Source organism: Podarcis pityusensis, assembly GCF_964106645.2.
Source record: "Podarcis pityusensis genome assembly, chromosome: 8".
NCBI lineage: Eukaryota > Metazoa > Chordata > Lepidosauria > Squamata > Lacertidae > Podarcis > Podarcis pityusensis.
Window position 1 is genome coordinate 65,224,000 of NC_138033.1, and position 18,489 is coordinate 65,242,488.

Below are 18,489 nucleotides of genomic sequence, written 5' to 3' on the forward strand. Positions count from 1 at the left end.
GCACAGAGAGAGCAACAGGTTTTGTGGTACATAAAAGCACTTTTCAGTCTCAGACCAAGATGCTTTAATGGTTATAGCAACTAATGAGTGTGCACATTTTTCAGGAAATACAACTGAGGAAATGAGTTTTAAAACTATTGAGTTGTGCCCTGCTCATAATAGACCCATTGAAATTAATAGCCATGGCTCAATTTGTTACCTTAATTTCAATGAGTGTACTCCGAATTGGACTAGCATTAGATACAACCCATTATTGAAATCAGTAATGCAGGCCTCTTCGACCCCCATAAATTTGCCTGAGTCTCTCTTAAAGCCACTGAAGCCACATTTGGTAGAATCAGATTCCACAAGTTAACTACATTCTGTGTCAAAAGTAATTTCTTTTTCTGTCCTGAATCTACTGCCCACAAAGTTCAGAGCGACCCCAAATTATACTGTTGTGAGAGAAGGAGAAGGAAGGAAAAACCCCTGTCTAATTTCACCCCATCTCATCCCTACCTACTTCTTACTCTTCTGTTATCTAAACTAAGAAGCCCCCAAACAGTACAGCCTTTGGGATATTCCAACTAAGCTCTTTTTAGAGTAAGCCCATGTAAATTAATTAGTCATGCCCATGAACTTCAGTGGGTCTACTCTGAATAGGACAGAGAGTTCTGGAGAATTCAAAGGTTTGCTTGGTCCATTCTTATTAGTCCTAACAAAAAGACCCCAATATTATCTTGATGTAATAACCATCTCTTGTAACAGTAGAATTCGTGGACATCCAATGAAGCTGGATGTTAGAGGATCCAGGACAGACAAACAAAAGTACTCCTTCAAACAGTGTATAATTAAACTATGGAATTTGTTCCCACGGGAGACATTGAGGGCCACAAATCTGGTTGGCTTAAAAAGAGGATTGGACAAATTCATGGAAGATAAGGCTATCAGTGGCTAATAGCCAGTATGGTCATGTTCCGCCTCCGCAATTGGAGACAGTAATACTTCTGAATACAAGTCACTGGAAAACTGCAAGAGGGGAGACTGCTTTTAAGTCCTGCTTGTAGATTTCCCATAACCATCCAGTTGGCCACTGTGAGAATAGGATGCTGGATTAGATGGGCCACTGGCCTGATCCAGCAGACCCTTCTCATCTGATGTCTTTTGTTGTTTAACTCGATACTAATTCACTTGTATTGCCATCTCTGCTCCATTTACTCAAAGAACCTTTGTTTGACAGACTTTGTTAAAAGATTTTGGAGCTCCAAATATATACTACCTTCAAAATAACCACTGCCCATGTATTAGTTGGCAACATTCAGGTTTATAGGAGTTGCTCCCACAATTGGCTCTGTGTTTGTTTGTGTATTTTGTACCATTCTTCCCATTATATGTAAGGGAGAGATGCAAACCTTCCCCACCCCCCGAAAAAACCCCTCTTATGGAAGGGACAAATGGCGATATGACAAAGCACAGTGGTAGCCTCTTTAGCTTGTGATAGCCCGACTCCAAGGGCTCATCAACACTTCCACTTGTCTCACTCCTTTCCTACGGAAAACCCACTGCCTAGCTCTAAATCAGAGCAAACTTCAGTCCAGAGAAAACCCAAATTGCACTCCCATTAAGTGCTAAAGAGCGGTTTTCCCCAGAGGAAAGCAGCGGAACAAGAGGAAGTTTGGATAAGCCCTGAATATGCTTTGAACTTGACAGCACTTTTTAAGGATGTACACCAGGGGCTAGCAGGTTACCAATTGGCAGTCCAGATGTCATACCTGTAGCCCCATCTGCTGGTGTTTCTTCACATCCTGTGCACAGGAAATGACTAGTTTGGCTTTGAAACAAGTAATAAGGCATGACTAGCTTTTTCCAGCAGAAAACACCTCAGGTGGCAAAACGGCATATTGGGATCAAGAAGCAGAGGGAAGGGGGCCCTTTGGAAAAGTGGCCAGCACCCTTCTGTTGAATCTGTTGTTAATCAGAATTTTGATTCTGATTAATGGATTTTCATTACTTAATTTGAACCTTGGTAAGAAAGTGAAGTTTTGGTCAGTGAGCCAAGATGGCTACAAGGTTTTGACAACGGCTTGGATACTTCTTGCTGCGTTCGTAGCCCACCATATCCCTGGGGTTACAGTTAAGGAACACCTTCTTTCTGATTATCACAAAGTCTTTCTAAGAAAACTTGTTCTAGTCTTCTGAGTCAGAGAAGGAGGGTCTTGGAACCTCAATGCTACTTCCCACCCAGCTCCAATAAAATAGACCCGCCTTTGGGTTTTGCTCAATATTGTATGGTGCTACTCAACCAGCCCCACCCTCCCAGTATGTAGGTTGTTGCAAGCTGGCCCCTGAGATCTGACACCCCCACCATGGCCACCCTCTCCTCTCCCTCTCCCTTCCCCAGAGCAGGCAGCTTGCCTATCCTCCTTGATCTGAAGCTGTTGAATAAAAGGTGTCTACCTGTTGCCATCTATATGCTAATAGCTCTTTGCTATCGTTTTGCGCATCTGAAGCCCTCTGGTGGACCATAGGCGGTACAAAAGGGTGAGTTTAGCTGCCTGCTGGACTGTTTCTCTTCCATTTAAAATGATATATCTATATATATCTCACTATATATATATACATATATACACACACATATATATGTCTCTCTCTCTTTGCTTTCTGCTTGCTTGCATGGGGCTGCAGCTGAGATGATGACCATGAAGTTTCACATCCATTGAATTCTCTCTGAATCGGGGAAACTGACCATGCCACAACTAACTGTTGCGGTTACTAACACCGCTGCTTCGTACTACCTGCAGTAGCTGTTACAGATGCATGAACGGAGCAGGGGTGGGGAGGGAACACTCCTGTCCATCCATCATGGGGCATGCTGATCAATGAGAGGGAATGGGGCAGAAATCTCTGTCCCATGGTCCCCCACCCCCAGGAGCAGCTGTACTGAGCCTACCTAGCTACATTCTCTGTGGACGGTATCTGCTGTCTATACAAAATTGCCCATAGCCTGAAAGCGAGGCTCCATCCAGCGCAAGGCCTCAATACTTTGTTGAACAGACTTTCTCCTCTTCTGCCAGGAGGGAAGAAAGGAGTGAGAGCTTCCTGCTCTAGCCTAGGAAGCGCTGGCTCTCAGCACTTCAGGCCAGGAATCAGGAACTGGGGTGCTGGGGGATGAGGGCTCAGCCAAGTTAAACATCATGGGTGGGCGGCCCCTCTAAAGGCACAGGATCCGCCCTTGCCGTTGGCAGGTAGTATGAAGTCTATGGATTTGATGAATACTGATAGCCTAACCGTAGCTGCTGTCTACTGTAGTTCAGAATCTGGGAGAAGCCCCCAGCCTGGATCAGGCAGCCCAGGTCTGACCTGAGAGCAACACGCACAACTGCATTGGCATCATGCAGGCTCTCTTTTCCTTCCATGTCCTTACAAAGCTGACATCTTGCTCCATGAATGACTTCTGAAAGTCAGTGGAAATGTAGGGGCTAAAGAGTGGAGGGCTGGATGTGAGCTGCTGGATTGCAGGACTGGGAAAGAGACTCGGCAGAGCCCTTGCTGCCAATCAGAGCAGGCAGCACTGAGCAGCAAGGAGGATCCACTGCCTGGCTTACAATCAGGTAGTTTCATGTGTCTGGAGCAGGAGAGCACATGCTTTGCACGCAGAATGTCCATCTCCATCTCCAGCAGCAGCAGTGCTGGGGAAGACCCTGGAGGACCAAGCACCTCATCTTACCTGCTTTCTGCACAGTTACAGGTTATGCTGTCCTTGTTCCTCATTTGTTGTGGGGTCTGTTCTCCACCCAGCCAATCTTGCAGTTTGTTGGGCATCTTGTTCTTGGGACTGCCTCAGATATGAGATTTTATTTCATATATTCTTTTAGTTATATCATTATTTTACAATGTGAACCATATCAGAGTAGCCAGCAAGATTCAATGGCAACATTCCTCCTCGAAGCTGGCAGCAGCGATGAAGAAAATCATCCTTAAGATTTCTTGTATAGCTTTCTTTCCATTCTCTGCTGAGTCCTTTAGTGGCTTAATCATGGGGTTTGTCCACAACTGAGCATTATTGAGCTGTTAATGCACTCCCCCCCCCGCCCCACATTTGAATTAGTCCACGGCTGCATATACATGAATTTGCCTATGAGGAAGAACTTTTATCTTTCTTGTTCATGTCAGTAAGCATTCCCTTTTGCATTTTTCCCTGCCTTCTAATTTGCTGATTCAGTTGTGCCGAATAAATACTGACAGGGCATGTGTACAGATAACTGGGCAGGCAATTTTTAATTCTTAGCACACACTTTTGTAGCTTTCTGACTTTGTGCAAATCTGAAGGATCAAAAGAAAATATCTAAGGCTACACTCCTCCATTCAGGAGTGTGCCAGAAAAGAAAACAATTGTATGTTTTCAGCACATACTTTGAGATTAATACTGTTCAGTATTTGGTGCAGATTTGTGTGTGTGTGTGTGGTTTGCTTGTACAGTTTTCTGGTTTTGTGCAAATTTGAGAGATCAAAAGGGAAAAAACCACACGGCTGTACACTATTCGGGAGTGCAGTGAAAATAATTAAGAATATGACTGGAAAAGAAATGATGGTATTGAGATAGTACTGAGCATGGAAAGGTGAGTAGCAGAAAGTGAAAATAGATCTGCCCACCCCTAAATAAATAGTTTGCAGTTCCAAGTGCAGTAGTTTGGAGCCCAATTTCCACTAACGTCACATTCCCCCTGTGTTGGGAAAGGATTGGTGTTTGAGGGTAACATCATGTGGATAATACAAATTAAATGGGAAAGCAAACAGCTGCAAACACACAATAAACTCTGGTGTGAACAAACCCACTGATGTTTGTCCAGAAAAAGCCCTCTCCTCAAAACAAAACAAAACAAAACCACACACCCCACAACAATTCTGAAAGTCTTACATCTCAAGTGGTGACCACATCTTCCCAGAATATGTCTTCCTATCCTGTTGCAGGTGTTGAGCTTGTCACATTTCTTTCTGTGGCTGTCTAGTAGGAGTTTATTAGCTACATGGTAGTTTTTTAATTGGATTAATAGCCATTCCCTCTACTCGGGGAACTCTTTGGCATGTAGTTCTGTGTTGGAATCCTAAAGTTCCCCAGCAAGATAATTTCTCACCCCACCATCAAAACACCATCAAATACAGTATTTCTCAAGAAACTACTGGAAAGATGTGGGTTGTGGCTGACACCATTGTGTGTGTATGGCTTCACAATCCAGTGATGGAAGTGCATGGATGCTGAGCAAATGGAAGTCTGTCCACTGCCTCAGTACTGTGGGCAAGGAAGCCTCCCATTCACAAATGCAAGGCTGGACTGATGCAGAAGAATTGCTTTTGAAAGGGGCTGGAGAGTCACCTCACGCCTATGTGAACACACTTTGTAACAAGTGTGTGTGAATGGCAGGGTCTGTTCACTGCGGTGTGGACACCAGTTTTGGACAGTGGAACCCATTTTGATGCCATTTGACTCTCCCGTTACAAAATCTACTGGCACATTTGGTAATGGTGAGGGAGCTTTCCCTTTTATACAATACCTTTAAAACAGTTGTGTGCTGCCGAGCTGGGATTTGAAAAAAAGAAAAAGCAACATGTTTGTTTACTGATTGTCCCTTAAGTTTGTTGATGATGCCATGTTTGGTATCCTACAGTAAAAAATGCCGCTGCACCACCTCATTCTCTCCCTTCGCCTGGCAATTTTTACAGGGCTGCAAAGTGAGGAGAATTCCCAGCATGCAAGGGGGACGTGGGGTGTCTCTCAGTTCAGCTAGGCCTTAAAGGTAAAGAGACCCCTGACCATTAGGTCCAGTTGTGACCGACTTTGGGGTTGTGCGCTCATCTCGCTCTGTAGGCTGAGGGAGCCGGCGTTTGTCCGCAGACAGCTTCTGGGTCATGTGGCCAGCATGACTAAGCCGCTTCTGGCGAACCAGAGCAGCACACGGAAACGCCGTTTATCTTCCCGCCGGAGCGGTACCTATTTATCTACTTGCACTTTGACGTGCTTTCGAGCTGCTAGGTTGGCAGGAGCAGGGACTGAACAACGGGAGCTCACCCCATCACGGGGATTCGAACCGCCAACCTTCCGATCGGCAAGTTCTAGGCTCTGTGGTTTAACCCACAGCGCCACCCGCGTCCCTATCAGCCAGGCCTTAGAGGCATGATAAATAGCTTCAGGACTGTGTCCATGGAGCAGCCCCATAGCACAGCTTGTGAAGGGAGGTGTTAGGACAGCTGCTCTGACAGGTAGAAACAGTTGCTGCTAGGACTAGGCACCTAGGGGGTGAGCAAAGAGAAAACTCACAGTGCTGATGAGAGAGGGGGACATGAGAGTCCAGAGCCTGGGGCTGACTCAGAAACACATAAAGGCAGGCACAGTAAGAGAGAGCCCCCCAAAGTTCTGAGAGGGAGGCCTTGCGGCAGGAGGCAGAGTCTTTCCTAGTAGTAAGTGCAGGCAGCCACTTCCCAACAAAAGCCATGAAAGCTGCTACATTTGGCCATCAGCTGAGCATCTGTAATATGGATCTTTGCTTTGCAAAGGATCTTGATCTGACAGCTGACCTAAAAGCATTCTAGGGGGTGAACCCCAAAATACCATTTTAGTTATTCAACTATGTTCTATTTAGGCGGGTGGAGGAGAGTCCAATCACGTCCTTCAGTAATTTTGCAGATTTGTTGAAGGGAAGCGAGAGCTTTAATCTCACTGGCAACCACAGGGCACTTCCACACAAATCAGCACCAAATCTGGACTTGCCATGGCGCACCAACCTTGTAAGATAACCCAGTAGCAACAGGTGTCCCATTCTCTTTTTGTCTCTCCCTCTCCTTGCTACCAACCATGTATGTCACTTGGGGCATAGTATAGGATTCCCACTTCTCTCTGTTCATCTCAGGAGTAGGAAAACAGCTAGATGAACTCCCAAGTCTCCTACTTGACAATTCCTGCTTTCCCAGGCGCCTTAACAACAGTTGTATAGTCCAATGTCGGGAGATGGATCACCCGCTGTTGAAGGTATCCAGGATTCAGAAAAGCCCGGGAATCCAAATCAGCAGTTTTATGCAAAATGAAAATATAAAATGGGGAGTGAATATGCAGATCAAAATGGAGATAAAAACACTATGTGAGAATGTTGGATGATGATGATGATGATGATGATTTTATTTATACCCCACCCATCAAATAAGTTTTACTCAGCATAGGCTGTTGTTTCTACTTCTGTGTAAGCTGCCTTGAGTCCCTGTCAGGGAAAAAGGTGGGATATAAATAAATATAATAATGAAAATTAATGGTCCTAACTTAGCCATGTCTATTGTTTCAAATGGATCTACTCTGCCTGGGCATTCTGAGCCAGGGACAAAGGTGTGTGGAGGTGAGGAATAGGAGCCACCTGTGCCATGGTCCGTCCCTTCAGGGAGAATTGGGTGGTTGCATGTTCAGGTGGCTTTGGGCACCTGTTTTTAGCATGGTTCATGTCAGCCCAGACCCACTCCTGTGCCTCCACCTCCTCCTCACGTTGCAACCCCCAGGACTTCTGCTTCAGGCGGCCTTGACCATCTCTGCTACTTTGATTTCCCCACAAGAGCAAACAAGAGAGAGCTGCTGCTGCTCTGCCCTCCTATACAAGGCCACACCTGCTGCGGCTGCGACTGCCGTTGCTGTGCATGTGCGGGACACACTCACATCTCTGAATGCTGCTGCTGCTCCTTCCCAGTTGCCATGAGAATTTGTACAGCCCCCATTCACCTCACAGCACAAAGCGCTCACACAGCTGGCCTCTTTCAGTTAGAAGCTCTGAGGCAGGCCTAGTCTGGCTTCTCTTGTCCAGGTCTCTGTCCTGGTTCAGGAGTGGGCAAATGCTGCAGCAGCTGCTTTTGCCATGACATGGAGTCACAATGCATAGGAAGATTTTGAGGTTTGAAACCTGGGCCTAACCTAATAACCCATCCATGAGTATGTATATGTGTGTGCATGCATAAGCCTCAGAGTCAGTGTGATCGGCTGGCTAGATGAAGCCTCTGGATTGGACAGACATAACATAAGTCCTGGGACTCTGGGCTTTCTTACTCTGCCTGCTCAACAGAGCACTACGGTCTGCCTGCTCCAGCTCTCAGTTCCAGTGACTGACCTCCAAGGCATCTTTGGGCTTGAGAATATGCACTGCTGGTCTGGATACAGGAATAGCTGTCCACAGCTCTGACCTGGAGTGGAGAAGCCTTAGCTGGGATCTGATCTGTAGTTCAGCATGGCTGTTTCCAGAGCTCCTGCAATGGGGTTTCATGGTTCCTCTGCCAGTGGTGACCCTTCCATACTAGTGCAATGGTGCTCTGGCACTGCCCTGTGAGCTTTGCACAGGAATGGGGTCCTGGCCCCTTCACTTGCACACAGGGCATTCCCTGGAAGCAGTGGAGGAGGGAAGCATGTAGCTCAGCTGTGTGAGACATTTCTAATTGGGAAAGGGGTGGGGTTTCCCGCTGGCAAGGCAACACTGTCTTGGCCCCACAGCTTGGGGGCTGCTCAGGGAACATCTGTCATAGCTGTATAAGGGGTTCCTTGCACTTTTGCATGTCAAAGCAGGCTTAGCTGTTGCTGCCATTTCATGTTAAAGAAGAAAAATGGGCAATTGGCAAAAAGATATATATACTATGTTCAGTGAGTAAGTTTCCTTATATGTACAGCCCTCTCATGAATATGGTTGAATAAAAAAGACCTCTCTAGCCAAAGTGTACATCTTAACAGCTCCATGAAGGACATGTCTGAAGGGTTCCCACAGGCAAACCTTTCAGAGCTGCTGTTTTCACAGTTCTCTATTGAGTGGGGGGTAACCAACATGGTTCCCCCACCCAATTTTGCTGGATCCCAACTCCCATCATCCCTAACTTTTGGCTATCCTGGCTAGGGGGAATTGGAGTCCAATATTTTCTGAAGGGCAACCCATTGGCTTTCTCTGCTGTGCAGCTTCCTCAGGTGCAAAGATAAATTTTCCAGACCTGGGAGTGGTCCCACTGATAGCAGCATCTGTATTTAAACAGGTTGTAGTATATTCATTGCTATATTCAATAAGGGTGACTGAGTACTGACAATAGTGTGTTTTGGTAAGTATGTCTCTTACTATGTTTGAAACCTGAATTAACCACTAGCCATTTATATGTGACACTGGATTTTTGGTTTCTTCTGAAGTCTCATCAGTTTCCCAGTTCTTGTGCCACCTTGAGAGTGCATAGTTAGATGGTGTCTTTCTTTCTTTCTTGTTTAACCTGGACTTCTCATGCCTTGGGCAAATCCAGCATCTCCCTGCAGCATCAGGGCCTGAGATCCATCGGTGAGGTGGAAACAACACCAGGGAGAGACTTTCAAAGGGCAAGAGTGAGGCTAAAGAGAATGGTGGATTTGTTGTTGGAAAGCCAATCTGGGGTTAAGTGCAATAAAGCCACCCAAGGAGGCAGGGCAGGTGGGAGCACAGAGAGAAGCCAGTAATAGGAGCAGTAGGAGGAACTGTTGAGAAACTCTGAAAGGCTGGGAGGGAGGGAAACAGCCAGCAGACAAATGCCTTTCACTACACAAAGAAGAGGGGTAGGAAGAGGAAGTTTGGCCTGGAATTAGGCTGGGGAGGCCCTGTTGAAGAAGGGAGGGAGAAAGGGTTGCTGCAGCCCAGTTCTCAAGAAGTCCATGTGACTTAAGACACCCGTCACCACTTGTCTAAACTTGTCCAAAAGAGCAGGGATGAGAAAATAACGCATCACATGTGGTCTGCGTCAAGGCAGCCACAGCCACCATTTCCAAAGTAATCTTGTTCCGTTTGCCTCTTTCAGGAGCTGAATTCTTTCGAAGTACAAATCAGTGTGTTAAGTTGCAGGCCACATGCTCTGGGGTGTCTCTCTTATTGGGCCTTCTCTCTCTTTTTGCTTTGCAACCCAAATGAGAGATCTGGAAAAAGGGAGGAGCCCCCATTTCCCAAATTTCCCACGAGCCATTACTGCTCTAAGAGAAACAGGTAACTGATTCTAAAGTCCCACCCTGGGGCTCCACCCACTCCACTGCCACCCTCTGCTCCTTTTCCTTCACCGGTCAGTTTCTGACCTTTCGCATTGCCCCAACCAGTTCTGCTGTCCACTTCATCCAGCATTTCTTTGGCTGGGCATTTTGGAGTCCACTGTGATGCAAGACAGCTTTGCAATGTGCTTTTTACTCACTCAGCCATTTCTCTGCTCTTACAAAGTTATTTTCCCCGCCTAACTAGACCTAACTCATTTTGCTCACAATATCGTCATCTGAAGTTGGGGTGGGGAGGTGGATAATTGGGCAGAGGGTTTTGTCCGCAGGTGGCTTTTCAGGGCTTCTGCTTCTGCCATTGCTTCTTCAATATGTTATGCAACCCCCTTGTGATTCATCAAAGAAAGCAGCAAAGGAAATTCTCTGCTTGGAGGGGGAGTGAGGCATCTACTTGGCAGCGGGGTGTGGGGGTGTGACCACATCCTTTATTGAAAGGATGCACAGTGAAAGTGTTTCTAGTTTAAAGTTCTCAGCTGCATCCATATCATCTAAATTGTAAATGAAGCTTCTATCCCACAAGTAAGATGCTCTGGGTGCTACTGGAAGCAACCGCCCAACCCTCATCAGATTAGAATGGGGAAAGGAGATGGAAGATCCCACTCAGTATTCTGCTCTGTGTGGGGCTTGTTTAACTCTATGGTGTCTGGATGTCTGCCTCTGTTGTAGTGTAATCTTCATGCCTCGGGGTTTGACCACTAAGTGTACAAATACCCACTCCACTTTTTAGACTTTTCAACTAATCAGGGTGTTTTCAACTATATTTGAACCAGATTTCTCTTGCTACTGTATCTTGTAGTTGATTCCTGTGCTTCTTCATCAGTAAATCACAGTTTTTCTCCACGGTGCTTACACGGGTGTAAGTGTGAATAGGATTGCACAATGAAACATTGGAGAGAGTGGGTGGAAGGGATATTTTTATGCCTATCCATTTGGGAGGAAGAACATGCCAGTGTCTCCTATTCAGAATGGCCTAAGTGGTCTCCAAACTTCCTTCCTACTGCTGCAGAAGATTGGGGGATAGGTTTGAGGGTGTGCATTCCCCTTCCATGGAGTGCTGGCTAGGCCTGTTGAGCCTCACCACCATCTCCATTGAAATGGTAGGATAGTTCGAGAACATAGCCAAGGTCTGCTGGGATGGGAGGCCTTTTTCTGAACATATCCCAGAAAAGTCAAAGTGCTCTTCAGATGTTTGCAGCTTAATGTTTTTTGCAAAATAAGAGAAAATAGCAACACAATCAAAAGCAAGTGGGAGCAATATTAGGAGATTTGACTAATGGTATATAAATTTTGCTGAATACGATAAATTGGAATATTGGGTCTTTTGCAAAACGGGGAGAAGTGTCTTTGCATCGAGGAGGAAGGAGAGGAAGGATGCGATTTTGGCTGGTGGCGTCATGGTTGTATTGAACCTGCAATTTCATTAGCACTATATATTATCGATTTAGTAGTCTGCACATAGTTGTAAAACTGGATATAGTGTTTCCAACAAAGCATAAAATTATTTTAAACCTACCTGTGTTTGAAACAGTTGCTCAAAGCAAGTTAGTATCACTCCCCTGCCCCAGCACCCACACAGAAAAAGGGGCCTGATCCATCTCTAGCCCAACCTGGTTGCAGGCAGCCAGCAAGCCTAGACAGCAAGGAGCCACCCATCTATCGCCAACACATCCATTACATCAAGTTGAGTCTGCACAGGTATATGGAGGTGAGGTTCACGTTAAAGGCCACTGTTACATCTTGTCACATCAGAAACTGCAGCTCTAGAGTGTACATCCATTTCAGCTAAGGAGCATCACAAAGCTCTTAATACCTCAAGAGTCAACAATTGTCTATCCATTAAGTAGTTGGTCTGGTGTTTAAACCTCAGCATTCAAGCAAGTCAGCCACCTGATTTGGTCCCAAGGAAGGCGTTGTGTAAATTTCTAGATGACATCTGTACTCGCGCAAATGTGGAATGTGGCGAGAATCCGCATGCATTTTCCAGACAATGGCAACTGGTCTCCACCAGTCCAGGCACTGCATGCTGATGATGACAGATGGTGCCAACAAAGCATGACTTGCATCCCCTCCACTCCAGCAGAAGTGCTCTGTTAGCCTAGACTTTGCATGACTCAGCATGTCTGCAAAGGAGCCACCAGCTTCGATTGATCATGCATGTCCTCAATGAGACCCCATAGCAGGTGGGTCTTCTACCTCAGTGAATGGGTCCACAATGGGAAAATGTGGGCTTTGCATGGGAAAAGCACGCCTGGCCTGACACATGTATCTCCTCTTTCTGAATTTAACATGTCTATTGCCTCAACTCACTGTGAACATGGTATGCCTAACCGGCCAGGTTGCAAGTCAAGAGAGAGGTGGGAAGACGCTTGACAAAAGGGCTTTGTGGACAGTGACAAGAACTATAAAAGAGAGGGAAAGGTTTCTAGCTTCATGGGGCAAAAAAGGAAAGGTCATTCCAACCTCTGTCTTGGCCAAGGAGCCAGTTGGGAAGCCTGGCAGACCAGTGTTGTCTCTAACAGAGGCACATAAAGAGAGAAAAGACAGGATAAGTCCATCACCAGGAAGAGTTACTCGTCTGACAATTTCAGTTGGCGCTAGACAACTTGCCCATGGCTTCAGCCAGTGGAGGTGCATTGCTAGATGATATTTTCATCCCTTCAGCATGCTCGCTGTCCAGCAAAGATGGCCAAGCTGGTTGTGAGCAGGTTGTCTGAACCCACCTTGAAATGAGCATCATTCTTGGTCTCATGGAGAGTTCCTGTGCATACCTTGAGATCCTACATATGCAGCTGACTGCAACAGAAGGTTCAGGAGAAAGGCTGGTCTTTATGTTGAACTTATCTTGGCCAGCTTTTGACCAGAGGTGGGGCTGAGGGAGAGACAAGAAGCCCTTGCCATGTTGCTACCACTACATAGCTGTAGATTTTACGTGTAGCTGGTCTTTTTTACACAAAATGCCATGTGTCTGAAGGGGCAATCCAGATCAGGAACCTTGCTTGGTGAGCAGCAGGGAATTTGGGCGAAAACACCTGTTTGTTTAGATGAGAGCTTTATTCCTCCATGCAAACTGCAGGTATAGGGTCCTGATTGGGATCACAGCAGAAGGCAAAGGGTTAAAAGCACACAGACCATTACGTGCTACCTACTGGGATTCCAATATGGATCAAGCACCACCACCTCTCTGGATTTTTTTTTTTAATGTACATTTAAATGTTTTTTATTTGAACAATTCATTTATATACTACTTAACTACAATAGTCTAAGCAGTTTACAAATAAGCAATACAAAAAGTATAAACCAGTTAAAACTATAAAATCAAACTTCAATTAAAAGACCAGCTGGGATTAAAAAAATATTTTTAGTAGATGCCAGAAGTTCAGTAGGCAGGGGACCTGTCTGACTGCAATTAGGAGTTTCATAAAATTGGGCCCACGCTAAATGTGCGGCTACATGCATCTGAGCCACATGGGACTGCTAACAGTGATGCCCCCCAAAGACCTCAGTGATCGAACAGGGATATAAGGGATTAGGCCATCCTTCAGGTGTCTTGCAGCCAAATTCTTAAAACACATTGTAAATTAATACAAGAATCTTGAAACTGGCCAGGTTGCGAATGGGCAGCCAGTACAAACTTGAGCACCAGAGGTTTGTGCTGGCGACAGTCAGACCCCCAACAAGTCTAGCCACAGTGTTTGGAACCAGCTGAAGCCTCTAGACAAGGCCTGAGGGTAGCTCCACGTAGATGCATTGCAGTAATCAAGTATTGAGGCTTCCAATGCATAAATCACCATGGCCAGATTGTCCCTGTCCAAGAACGTCTGTATTTGACACACCAACAAGGCTGGTAAAAGACATTCCTAGCTCCTGAGGCCTCCTGAGCTTCTGGGGACAAAGGTGGATCCATAAGCACTCCCAAACTGCAAACCTGTTATTTCAGAAGAAGCATAGCAGCATCCAGAACAGGTGACTGGCATATATTCTAGACATGGGAACTACCAGTCTGCAGATAGATCTTCTGTCTTTTCAGAGCTCAAGCTATTCTTCCCCCCCCCCCCAGCTTTTTCCTAGAAGCTGCTTCAAATGACACTTGCCTTTTGTGACAACTGGATACATTTAATTTCTTTCTTTTCTTAAATTATTAGTAAAATATGGGAGAAAAATGAGGTGGTTACTTCCTCTGCCAAAAAATAACAATAAAAAAATGCATAATGCCTTTTCATTTTTCACACCAAGGGTTTTGGAAACAGAAACGTCATACCTTTCCCCCATTTTCCCTTTTCTTTCATTTCAGAGCGAAAGAATTGAAAAAGGCCAAGGAACTTGAAGAAAGAGGCGGCGGCGGCAGCATCCCGTAGCAATGTGACATTGCTTTTCAGACTGTTTTCATTTTCTGTTTTTAGCAGAAACATGCAACAACTACAAAAAAAAAATTATTAAAAAAAAAAAGAAACTGACTGCAGTGCCGAGAATTTCGGCTGCAGGATTTTAATGGTAATGTTTAGTCATTACATTTGCACTTTCATGGACAACTTTTAATTTGTTCAGCAAGACATCTTGGAACTCAAATCTTTGGTTGGATCATGGGGGGGAAAGTGACACCCGGAAGGCGTTTTCATGAGTTGCTTCGTTCCTCTCAAATATGAAAAAAAAGAGAAGCAATTAATTATCCTTTTCATATAGGGCTGTATTAAAACAAAACAAACAATGTGTGGAACTGTACAAATAATAATACCAAAAAAAGCAAAAACCCCACAACCCAAGAATGCTATTCCTGCACCTGTCAATCATCTCCAAGACCCGGAACCGTTGGGATTCCCTGTGGAAAGGCGCTGCTCACCTTCCTTCCGTCTTGCGCGGGGCCTCCATCTTCCCTCCTCCATCACCTCCTTTGCACACCTGTGTCTTTTTGTTCTTCATCGAATCTCTCTCTGCAACTTTTTAGATCTGCTGGTTTTAAATGTATCCCGTGGGACTTTTCCCAGAAAGCTGTCAGTGTTTTTAAGGCAAACGGGTATTTTGCAAGAGGGTGGGGTGCGGGGCGGGGGAGAGAGAATGGGTGAGCAGCTCAAGCAAAAAGATCCTTTTGGTTCGGTGGTTTTCCTTTTTCTTTCTCTCTGTCTCTCTGTCTCTCTCTTGTGCTCTCTCTCTCTTTCTCTCTCTCTCTCTCTTTCTCGAGCCTTCAAGTATCTCAGCTGCCATATGCACTTCTCATATTTGGCACTTTATTTTCTGGCCTTACTTCACGCAAGATTTTTACTTCTTTAATAACAATGATGATTTGTAAAGCATTTTGGTAACCTGCAGACCTCTTGTTCGACCGAAGAGTCACATGCAAATAAGCTGACTGGACATTTCTACCACCGAAGGGAGCGAGCAGTCGGGTGCTGCATTCCGGCCAGTAAATCTCTTGTTTTGGCTATTTCATCTCAAAAAAAAAAAAAGAAAACCTAGGCAGTTTCTGTACATAGAGAGAAGGTAGAAATGGAAATGAGAAATAAATATTTGAAAGGGAATATATTGATTAATTGCTAACTATTTTATTCACAAAGGGTCAATAACTTGGCAAGAGAAATTTGCGTATTTGTATAGTTTTGTCTGAATGAGCGAGAAGAGTGTGGATGTTTGTACATATTGTATATACTAAAACAGATGTGCATGAATTCAAGGACAAAAAGAAGACATGAAAAAGCAAAGCATTAGTGGCTTATGGTCTGTAAAATGAAACAAAAAAAACTTTATTTCACTATAAGAAACTTTATTTTAAATGTTCTTTAGAAGAACATTTTGCTAACGCATGACTAAACTGCAGAAGCAGAAGAGCTAAAATGTATTTAGACTTAGGAAAAAAACGGCAAAGTAACATTACTTTTAAAAAAAGAGTTATGTTTACATTTGATTTTGGCTACCAGGAGTTTATTTAAATTTCTTTTAACCTTCTTGGTTACCTTTTTAATATTTTATTTAATTTCTCCTTTTTTTGCCAATGGTGCCAAGTAAAGTGAATGCTAATATTGCTTAAGAAAAATTAAGTTATTTTGCAAAGCAGATAATCATAAGAATACAAAATTGTATCTAGCTTAACACCATACACTCTCACTCCAATAAAGAACACTTAGAATGAACATAAAATAAAAAATAAAAAATAAAAGAAAAAGAAATAGTATGAAAGTAGAAAAAAAATATGTTTCACATATCCATATTTCCTGCTGGAAGTCAGACAATGTACTAAAAATTGCACAAAATTTTAAAAAAAGAGTAAAAGTTTAAAAGATGCAAGCAGGTTTTGTAGGGGTGTCATGGTATATTGCTATTTCCACATAGACAGGAGCCAAAGAAATCTGTTTTAGAAGAGTCATTTCGATATGGAAGCTGATGTGAAATGTAGACGCTGGGAAGTGGGGGTGAGGGGTGAGGGGGTGGGCAAATCTTGATTTTTTAACTACACTCCGCTGCGCCTGAAGTCAGATGGATTATTTTGGCTTTTGACTGGGTGTAGCTCAGGTCAGAGGTGGCGGCGGGGGGCCGCCAGCCTGCCCGTCCAGCTCTGCCTGGCTACCTCCGTCCATCCCGCACGCCTCCCCCCCCCATGCCCTGTATCCTGCTAGTGCCAGTTGAAACGTTGCCAGTGGGTTGGTCGCTTGGCCTGGCCTCTCTAGGCATTTTGCTTTATGGAAGAGTAATTGTTCTTGCTTGATCCCAGCCACCAGATGCAATGTGTAGTCTTTGCTCAGAGGCTTGTTGTGAAGCCTAAAAATACTCACAATTCTGTGAAGCTTTTAAACTGGTGTCTTTATAAAAGAAGAGTTAAAACACACAAAGATTGTGGCAACAAAAGCGAAAAGAAAGACAAAAGCCAACCTGGGGTCAGAGCTCTCCGTGCCTTTTCTCTCATTGAAATTGTATATCTCTCTCTTTCTCTTTTTTTAATTCCTTTATTTCACTGCCAAGACTGAAAAATAACTGCGGTGTGTGTGCTGAAGCTCCTGCTTAGACCCCTCTGTACGTTTGTTAAGTGCTGTTTTGTGGCCCAGTTCAGTAAAGGGGGGAAACACAGAAAAGCCCAAAGCTGGGCAGGCGGGCAGAGGAGACCTCAGCTTCTGCTGCTGCCCTCTCAGGCCAGCCCTGGGCTTCCTGGGCCCTTTGCACAGGGGGGCAAAGAGGAGCAAGGAGCCAGAAGCAGGCGCCAACTTGGCAGCACCCTCTGCTTGCCATTTTCAAACGGTGCGCTTGTTGTCTCATTTTGGGCTGACCCTTGTTGCTTTCCGTCCTCACCAGTCATGACCCGAGTGGCGATTTTGGGAGCCTGTCCCCTCCGTTTGTCCTAAAAGGGGGTTCTTCAGAGTCAGGGCTACCTTGAGGTGTTTCCGCTTCAACCCTTCCAGATCCGCAGGCTTGGTGTTGCGTTGACCGAGTTTCAGCCTGGCTCTCAGGGTGCTGCCAAGGCTGGAGCAAGAAGCCCTTGCTTGGGACCTACAAGGCAGGCTGAGAGTTACGGCTGTCATTTCCCCCCTCCCCTTGTTCCTCAGAGAGCTCCAGGTGGGGTCCTTGTTGGAACAACCTGTGTGTTTATTCCAGTTTGACACGTGCCAAAAGGCCTTGCTGAATCAGGGCCATCACCTTTGGGCATATCAATGACCTCGGGCATGTTTGGTTTGAGAACGCTCCCAAGACAGTATATCAGTTTTTTTAAAATAAATAAAAATATTTTGCTTGCCCTTTCCTGGGTTGCGGGACTCAGTTAGAAACAGGAAGACCCCTCTCGGGGCCACCTTCCTGAATCATTGAGGTGCCTGAGCGCCTGAGTCCAGGACCCTCTTGTATGTCTCCCCCAAACCCAGAATTGCTCCTTTGTGTGACATCACGTGTGAAACGAACGATCCTGTGTGAACGAAATAAAGAATATAACATGAACCCCCTCTATGGTTGCACGCTTAATGGCAGTTCCACACAGCAGTTGGCGCCCAAACAGAGGGGAGGGGGGGTCCCCGAGACTTGCATGTAAACCTAGTATAGATGTCTCTTTTTGTAAGTTTTATTTTTGTAACTGTGCATGTTAAAAGCATCACTGAATCAATGGATCTGTTGAAGAACTCAGCTGCTGGAACCATGCAAAATGTTTTGAATTGCCCTTAAAATATGGAAAATGTTTTCTGAATGCTTTATATTCTTTCTGCTGTAAATTAAAAATGAAGAAAATTTCCCCACTTGAAGTCTGTTCTTTTTTAAGATATGCATGTATTAATATAGCTACTCCTATTTCAACGCACAGGGTTGCCACCGACTAGATCCTGCTCAGAGTAGACCCATTGAAATCAATGGACCTAAGTTAGTCATGTTCATTAACTTCAGTGGGTTTACTCTTGAGTCAGGCTAGCCTTGGATAAAACTCACTGTCAGGTTTGGGCACCTGTTCAGGAGTGCAAAATGGGCATAAGTGAGATGGGTTG

General features: G+C 45.0%; 1 protein-coding gene across 3 annotated transcripts in view; it reads left to right on the forward strand.

Annotated features, from left to right (window-relative positions):
• CAMTA1 (calmodulin binding transcription activator 1) overlaps positions 1-18,246 on the forward strand; it is a 713,455-nt gene extending 695,209 nt beyond the window's left edge. For 2 of the 3 annotated variants that reach the window (XM_081017106.1, XM_081017107.1), the window contains 2 exons: positions 2,490-2,520; positions 14,334-18,246. In XM_081017106.1, coding sequence (XP_080873232.1) covers positions 2,490-2,520; positions 14,334-14,366 — 64 coding nt within the window. In that variant the 3' untranslated portion in view covers positions 14,367-18,246. The remainder of the gene's footprint in view (positions 1-2,489; positions 2,521-14,333) is intronic. The other variant, XM_081017105.1, reaches the window with a different exon arrangement.
• Positions 18,247-18,489: the final 243 nt, after the last annotated feature.